Source organism: Raphanus sativus, unplaced genomic scaffold (genome assembly GCF_000801105.2).
Source record: "Raphanus sativus cultivar WK10039 unplaced genomic scaffold, ASM80110v3 Scaffold4118, whole genome shotgun sequence".
NCBI classification, from domain to species: domain Eukaryota; kingdom Viridiplantae; phylum Streptophyta; class Magnoliopsida; order Brassicales; family Brassicaceae; genus Raphanus; species Raphanus sativus.
Window position 1 is genome coordinate 1 of NW_026619421.1, and position 8430 is coordinate 8430.

Below are 8430 nucleotides of genomic sequence, written 5' to 3' on the forward strand. Positions count from 1 at the left end.
ATTAACGAGGAAAAGTGTTTCGTCGTTTATCGTCCGTCGTAAACAAAACTTTCGTCGCCATTTTCCTCGTAGACAGTAGCGAGTCTTCTCTTTCCTCGTAAAGACGAAGTTAATATTTCGTCGTAAGTTCCTCGCAGCTTTTCCTCGTAAATCACTCGCGGCCTTTCCTCGTAGAAACCACGCGGAGCACGCGTCGTTACTTACACGTAAGATCCTTTGAAAATAAATCCTCGTAAATTCGATGTAACTTCCTTGAAAGGGTTCCTCGTGAAGTCCACGTAGAGTCCTTGAAATCAGTTTCCTCGTAAAAATCTCGTAAGGCTTTCCTCGTAAATTCCTCGGAAAACTTTTCGTCGTAAATAACTCGTATAGTGCCAATTTTCGAATTAATAAAAATATTATTTGATAAATATAATAATTATTAATTTAATAAAATAAAAGTATTTAAATATTGGGTTTATAAATAAATTTTAAATAAAATTCAGAAGCAACAAAATATTTTATATATAATTAAGTTTTGGATTTTATAATACATAAACCAAAAAAAAACTAAAAAAACTAAGGCTCGTTCATCGCCTCGTAGAATTCCTCGCTCCTCCTCGTAACATCCTCCTCGTTATGTGTGCCCGATGACTCGCCTGGAATGGGATTTTGTTGTTTCATGTTCCTCAACAAAGCTTCCCATTCCGGATTTGTGGACGCTATAACGTCGATGAAGGCCTCGAGTCCACTCACACGGCTTTTGGTCGCGCCCAGCTCGGAACGCAACTGAGTGACTTCTTCGGTCCGTCTCTGAGCATAAGACGATGTCGCTCTCGGGACATCATTGACGGAACCGATCCCCAACGTACGTCCCTTTTTCTTAGGGACAACCTTAAAAACAAAAAAAATTATATTGTTAGTTAAATTTAAAAGGTAAATTTAATGAATTAATAATTAAAAAGATATAATGTTAAAAAATTTACCTCCTCGTAAATCTTATCCACTTCAGTTGTGGATAAGGTAACGGGTAATCCGTCGGCGGACTGCTGGGTCAGCTGAGTCTGGCGCTCCTCAACCCGAGCAATTACGTCGTTGTAGATTTGCTCGGACTTGCCATCTAAAAAATGGCTCGTCTTGTTCTTGTGGGTCCGCTTGTAAAGTTCCGGAAGAGTCGGGAGACATCCCAACTCTTTGGCCTAAAAACATTTTAGAAAATTGTTAGAAATATATTTAATTATATTAAAAATAATAATTAAAAATTATTATTTAATTACGTACCATTTGCAAACGGACACCGGCATGGGATTTTTGGCCCGTAGAGTGTTGCATCGGGCCGTTACCGTGCTCGTCTACCGTGTTACCGGCGGCAGCATAAATGTTTGCGATCCTAATGGAGTTGGGATCCTTCCAGTAACGGATGAGGCCGTCCCAAACATCTGTGGTAAGCTCAGCGGATTTGCCACGGGTGTACCCCTTGACGATCCAGGCACCCTTCCAGTTGCAAACCGTGTCCGACAAGCGAACTTGCGCCTTCTCGTAAAACGCCTTCCTCACTCTCTCACTGACCCCGATGGACCAATGATACTTTTGTTGCAAAAAAAAAATTAATAATCGGTTATTTAAAAAACAAATATAAAATAATTAATTAATAGAATTACTTACAGCGTAAATCTTGAACCACGTCTTTCGGATGTAGATCGGCGTCAATTTCCAGTTTGGATGTGCCATGGAGAAGTAACCTTTAATCGTCTCGGTTACATCTGTCGCAAGGCAATTGTCAACCCCAAACCTGGAAAAAAAAATGAAAATTTAAATTATTTAAAGAAGTTATAAATTAAAATAATTATTATAAAAATGCACTTACCACATAGTCCCGTCGGGTTTGTCGGGGTCTATGATTGGTAAACCAGCTCTGCCTGGCATACCGCGAATATCCTCGACAGTGTACTGCAAGAAGGGAACAGTAGGTGGCACCATGAGATCGGAATGAACAGCGGCGGGGATCTCAGGAGGAGCCATCGGAGGAGGCACCGGAGGAGCCATCGGAAGAGGCACCGGAGGAACCATCAGAGGAGCCGTCGGATGAGCCATTGTAGGAGGCATCGGATGAGCCATCAGAGGAGGCATCGGAGGGAAGAAATGCTGAGTCTTGGGAAAAGACTCCTGATCCGAAGAACCGGGACCGCCGGCACCTGAAGAAGAACCTGGCGGGTCTAACTGACTACCAGGCTCACCGAACATCTCCCTGTAGTGAGCAGTAAGCAAGTGCTTGCGAACCTGCAAAAATATATTTTTTTGAGATTATGATCATCAATAGTTAAAAATCTATCATCAATAATTAAAAAATCTATCTAACGAACATAAAATCCGTAAACCAATCTAAATTCCCTAAACTAACCACCTAAACTAACCACCTATCTAAATTGTCTAAACTAATTATGGGGGCGAGGAAATTACCATTTTTCGAAAGAGAGAGGAATGGGAGAGGAGTTGGGGACGAAATGGGGAGGAAATGGAGAGGAAGTTGGGAGGAATGGAGAGTGTGAGGTTTGTGCGGTTGTATATATAACTTACGAAGGTCTCGCAATTTCCACGTAAGGTTACGAGGAATTAAAGAGGCCGGTCTTTCTGTTCCTCGTAAAAACCACGTAACCTTACGAGGAAATTGTGAGGCCCGTCCCAAAACGAACGATGAAATAGCGAGGCCCGTCTTTCTGTTCCTCGTAAAAGCCTCGTAAGTTACGAGTTATTAACGAGGTAATTTTCTAAACCTCTAAAATCGAAACCCCAAACCCTAAACCCCATCTTTCTTATATTCTACTTCATATATTCATAACGTATCTTCCTTTTAACTTCAATATTCTTAATATTTCAAACCTCAAAATTTATAACCACAATTCTTTAACTTCTAATATCAATCTCTTCTTTCTAATATAAACTTATACAAAATCAAATTATTTATTTAAATTTTTTATCTTGCAACAAAAATATAATCCTTTGAAGATTTGAAAATATAATATTTTGAAGATTTGAAATTATAATCATTTGAAGATTTGAAAATATAATCTTTTGAAGATTTGAAAATATAATCTTTTGAAGATTTGAAAATATAATCTTTTGAAAATTATAAAATTATTAATGGAGTTTGGAGTTTGGGATTTAGACAAAATAGATAAGAAAGATGGGGTTTGGGGTTTAGGGTTTAGGGGTTTAGACAACGTATCTCGTTAAAACCTCGTAAACCCACGAGGAAATAACGAAGAAATAAAAAAAACAGAAAGCCTCGGTAATTCCACGTAAGCTGACGAGGTCTTTACGACGATTCTGTCTTACGTGGAATTAACGATGCCTGCGTTCCACGAGGAAATAAGGAGGAATTAAAAAAAAACAGAAAACCTCGGTAATTCCACGTAAGCTGACGAGGTCTTTACGACGATTCTGTCTTACGTGGAATTAACGAGGCCCGCGTTTTTCTTTTTTTTCTTTTTTCCTCGTTATTTCGTCCTAAACTACGAGGAATTAACGAAGTTTGCTTTCTAAACGCCTAAAATCAAAAACCCCAAACCACAAACACCATCTTTCCTATCTTCTACTCTTCATATTCCAATCCCCAAACCTCAATCTTTTATTTTTCATTCAAAACCTCAAACCTCAAATTCTTTATAAACATTCCCAAATTCTTTATAAACATTCCCAAATTCTTATAATCTCAATACATTAAATAGTTTTTCATGATTAAAATAATCGAATCACATGCATTAAGTCTGAAAATCAATCATATTAAAACACAAATACATCAATCGGATACATTTTCGTCATCACTAGAATTATCATCATTTTCATAAAACTCGTCTTCAACAGCTTCGTCTGTGCCATCGTCGGTAAGATCTTCATACTCATGATTATGCGGATCAATGAGAAGAATGTCATCAATTTGTTGTTCAGGTTCCTCGACTTCATTTATGTGTTCTTCTTGCAATTGTGGTTCTTCTCCACTAATGATTCGTCTTCGAGGTGTAACTTTGATCACGGATAACCAATTTATTCCCGATTCTCTCATCCGAGGGTATGGAAGGTAGCTAACTTGATATGCTTGTGAAGCTAAGATGAAAGGCTCGAATTTGTTGTACCTGAAAAATAAAGAAAACATAGAAGTAAGCTTATTCTGCTCATGTATTCCAAATAAAGAATTTGTTGTACCATCGTCCACCATTGACATCAACTACACCGAATTTGTTAAACCGAACACCTCTGTTGACGACGGGGTCGAACCACTCACATTTGAAGAGGACGCATTTCAGCTTCAATATCCCTAGAAATTCCACTTCAATAATCTCTGTCAAGATACCGTAGAAATCGGTTTCCCCTTTCACACATATTCCATAGTTACTGGTCGCCCGCTGTCTACCATACTCATATGTGTGAAATTATAGCCTCGTGTGAAATACATCTGTGAGGTGGTGACCTTTACATGTGGAGATTGAATTACTTCGTGTAACCACTTAGGATAATCTGCATCGTCGTCAAAATCAACCTGCAAAAACAAAGTGAACGTTAAAATACAGATCATTTATGAATAAAGAGTTTGAGTTAATACCTGATTCTTCAACCACTTTATAAAGTGTTGATCTTTCCTTTTGTCTACGTCAGTTGTGGATATACCAGGGAATGTTTCTTCGACTTGTGAAACAAATATGCTGTAAAATCACATTTTATATTAATTAATATTTGGCAATTATATATATGTGTTAATTTATATGTGTCCATTTATGTTACCTTTCAAAATAACGAATCAATGGATCCTCACAATTGAGTAGAATATAGGTGTGTGCACTATGAGCGTCTTCTTCACTCGACCACCAAACCTCTTTTGATTTCCCACCCAGTCGCCCAATCTGGCTAAAGATGTCTGGAACACCAGCAACTGCGTATGTTGGCGCGACACCACCATCATCATATCTCCTTGGAGCTCTTTTCCGAGTACGTACTTTTGACGCAAAGTAGTACGATGTGAAGTGAGAAGTTTCTTCCGTCAAACTTCCAGCAATTATAGAACCTTCAACCTTTGCAAGGTTCTTTGCTTTTCCCTTCAAATATTTCATGGCTCGCTCATACTGATACATCCATCCGTAATGTACAGGTCCACGAAGCAATGCCTCATATGGGAGGTGGACAGCTAGATGCTCCATTACGTCAAAAAACCCAGGAGGAAGTATCTTTTCCAAGTTGCACAATAAGATGGGAATGTTCTCTTGAAGCTGTTCCACGACTTCTACTTTAAGGGTGCGGGTGCTCAGATCCCTGAAAAATGCTCCAATGCCTTGTATATTCCAAAAACAATTATACACATATTAGTCATATATATTTCAAACTAAATCATTATATATAAAATAACTGCAATATATAATATAGTACCTACAAGTGCTTCATGTGCGTTTGTAGTAAGTAGCTCCGCAAAAGCAAAGGGAAGTAGTCGTTGCATAAAGACATGACAGTCATGACTCTTCATCCCGGAGAATTTTTGACCATTTTCAACGCATCTAGACAGATTTGAAACATACCCATCGGGGAATTTCACTTCTGATGCTACCCAGTTGAACAACACCGACTTTTTTCTGAAGACAATCTGAATATCGGAACAGGAACTTGCCCATTGCTGTTTATATGTAACTCGCTTCTTGAGCAAATATTCGGCAAGTCTAACCTCGATTTTATGTTGTCTTTTGTCTTCCCCGGGACATTCAATATTGTATTCATGATGTTCTCAAAGAAATTCTTCTCTATATGCATCACATCGAGGTTGTGGCGCAGAAGAAGATCCTTCCAATATGGCAACTCCCAAAATATACTCTTCTTGTGCCAGTTGTGATGAACACCGTAAGAATCAGGCATATTAGGGGGAACATGCCAATTACCACCACGAGGAACTGTTTCCAAAGCTTCATAGTAATCGAGTTGCTTTTCAGTTACTTCTCCGTTAAATATGGAGGAGGAGTGTCTCTCACAACCCTTTTGTGCCTAAACAACGTCTTGTTTCTTCGGTACGGATGGCCAATGGGAAGAAATCTACGATGACAATCAAACCAACTTGTCTTCCTCCCATTCTTCAGTTGAAACACATCTGTCGCTCCATTACAATATGGACAAGCTAATCTCCCATGTGTGGTCCATCCCGACAACATCCCATAGGCAGGAAAGTCACTTATGGTCCACAAAAGCATCGCTCGCATCATGAAGTTCGTCTTCGTTGAGCAGTCATACGTCATCTCCCCTGTTGACCACAAATCCTTCAACTCTTTTATCAGTGGTTGCAGGAAAACATCCAGCGACCTTTTAGGATGTTTCGGACCAGGTATTAATATGGTCAAGAATAGCAACTCCCGTTGCATGCACATCTCCGGTGGCAGGTTGTATGGCGTAAGAAAGACTGGCCACAATGAATATTGTCTCCCTGACATTCCGAATGGACTAAATCCATCTGTGCATAATCCGAGATATACATTCCGGATATGCTAGCGAATTTCGGATATACTTTGTTAAAATGTTTCCAGGCTCTTGCATCTGATGGATGTGTCATCTCACCATCCGTCTGAGTATGCTCGGCATGCCATCTCATCTTTCCAGCAGTCTGCTCTGATTGGTACAATCTTTTCAATCTGTTTGTAATTGGTAGGTACCACATCCTTTGGTACGGTACCCTATTACGTCCCCGTCCTTGCGGCTTGAATCGTGGCTTCTTGCAGAATCGACATTCTTCTAACTTCTCATCATTTTCCCAGTAGATCATGCAGTTGTCGATGCAAACATCTATCATCTCTGAAGGCAACCCAAGACTATAAACCAGTTTTTGAATCTCATAATAAGAATCAGCAGACACATTGTCTTCCGGCAAATACTCTTTAAACAAGTCTGCCCATTCATTCATGCAACTTTCAGGTAGATTGTGATCAGTTTTAATATTCATCATTCTAGCAGCCAACGACAACTTAGAGAGACCTTCTCTACAACCACTGTAAAGTGGTTGATTCGCCGCATTTAACATTTCATAAAACTTTTTTGCATCTATGTTAGGTTCTTCATCTTCATCATGAGCTACGAATGCATCAGTTACCATATCATGAACCCTATCAAAATCTACCATCTGCTCCTCCTGATGGTAACTATGTTCATTATGCAAATGATGAGCAACCAGTTCTTCCTGAAAATTGCTATTACTACTACTAGCTTCATTCTGATCATAATTATTATAACCTTCTCCATGTTGAAACCAGATATAGTAATTTGGCGTGAAATCTCTATTTATTAAATGCTTCCAAACATTTTCACGATTTGCCAATTTCGAATTGTTGCATTTCCGACATGGACAGAACATCTTACCGCTTTCTAGGGCGAGCGGTGTGGAATCTGCTTGATGCATAAATGTCTCCAGTCCCGCAATGTATTCTTTCGTCACTCTCCCGTTAGCATCTCTATGCATATACATCCACCTCCGCAACTTGTAGACATTCCTAGAGCCTGACATTTTTTTCCTTTCACGTTTTTCTTTTTTTTTCTTGTTGGTGTGTTTAAAATGATGTTGAAACTTCCATATTTATAGAAAATTTTCGAATCTGGTAATTGAAGTTTTGCAATGAATTTGCGAGGAATAGGTAGGTAGCCAAAAAAAACGTGCTTCAAAATTTCCTCGTAAAGGTGACGTAATCTTACGTTGATTTAACGAGGAATGTATATTTCCTCTTTTCCTCGTAAAGATAAAGCAAGCTTTACGTGGTCTTTACGAGGAAAGTGTATTTCCTCGTTAAGACCACGTAAAGTTACGTTGGTTTTACGACGAAATATTGTCTTCGTTACTTTACGAGGAAATAACGAAGTTTACTTCTTTCTTTGTAATTTTCTCGTAAAGTCGTCGTAAAGTTACGAAGATCATATTTCCTCGTTAATTTTCCTCGCCAAAGTGCTGTTTTCTTGTAGTGGATATGTTTTTATGTTCCTCTCCCATCGTATTGTAAGCAGCTTCTTTGGACCTATTTGTTTCTCCATCTAAATGAGCCATTTGGATGAAGATGAGAGTTTTGTTTGTTTAGTCACAAAAAGTACAACTCATTCAAATGGATCATTCGGATAATTTTTGAAAATCTAGGCTTAATTTTAAAGTCCATTCAAATGAACCAATTTGGATCATTTGAATGGAGATGGTTCATTCAAAATGGTATAATATCTATTATGCCCATAATATAATTCACAAATTACAAACCTAAACATAATATCATTTTGCCACACATGAAAACTGATTAAACCACGAAATTTTATTTTTCCGCGAAAACCTAAAAACTAAATTTTCACACCAAAATCTCAAAAACGCATTTTCTCGTCAAGCAAAAATGTGTTTTCCCGCCAAAACCGAAAATATTGTTTTCCCGCGAAACCGCAAATTTTCCCGTAAAAACC

At 38.6% G+C, this 8430-nt stretch overlaps 2 protein-coding genes across 2 annotated transcripts; both read right to left on the reverse strand.

Moving 5' to 3' along the window:
* Positions 1–549: 549 nt before the first annotated feature.
* Positions 550–2109, reverse strand: LOC130507166 (uncharacterized). Its single transcript, XM_057001881.1, has 3 exons — positions 2014–2109; positions 966–1133; positions 550–873 (listed from the first exon to the last, which is right to left on the reverse strand). Exons 1-3 carry the CDS (start codon positions 2107–2109, stop codon positions 559–561), a joined length of 579 nt encoding a protein of 192 aa, XP_056857861.1. The 3' UTR covers positions 550–558.
* Positions 2110–4046: 1937 nt separating this feature from the next.
* Positions 4047–5171, reverse strand: LOC130507165 (uncharacterized). The gene is made up of 4 exons (XM_057001880.1): positions 4759–5171; positions 4580–4679; positions 4448–4516; positions 4047–4112 (listed from the first exon to the last, which is right to left on the reverse strand). Exons 1-4 carry the CDS (start codon positions 5169–5171, stop codon positions 4062–4064), a joined length of 633 nt encoding a protein of 210 aa, XP_056857860.1. The 3' UTR covers positions 4047–4061.
* Positions 5172–8430: the final 3259 nt, after the last annotated feature.

Coding starts and splice junctions, on each gene's coding strand:
- LOC130507165 (XM_057001880.1), bottom strand. CDS start 5,171: ATGGAGCATCTAGCTGTCCACCTCCCATATGAGGCATTGCTTCGTGGA. Junction 4,680..4,758: donor TTGATTCGTTATTTTGAAAG/GTAACATAAATG, acceptor GTGATTTTACAG/CATATTTGTTTCACAAGTCG. Junction 4,113..4,447: donor TTCAATCTCCACATGTAAAG/GTCACCACCTCA, acceptor TTTATTTTTCAG/GTACAACAAATTCGAGCCTT.
- LOC130507166 (XM_057001881.1), bottom strand. CDS start 2,109: ATGCCTCCTCTGATGGCTCATCCGATGCCTCCTACAATGGCTCATCCG. Junction 1,134..2,013: donor CTCTTCCGATGGCTCCTCCG/GTGCCTCCTCCG, acceptor GAACTTTACAAG/CGGACCCACAAGAACAAGAC. Junction 874..965: donor TGGATAAGATTTACGAGGAG/GTAAATTTTTTA, acceptor TTTGTTTTTAAG/GTTGTCCCTAAGAAAAAGGG.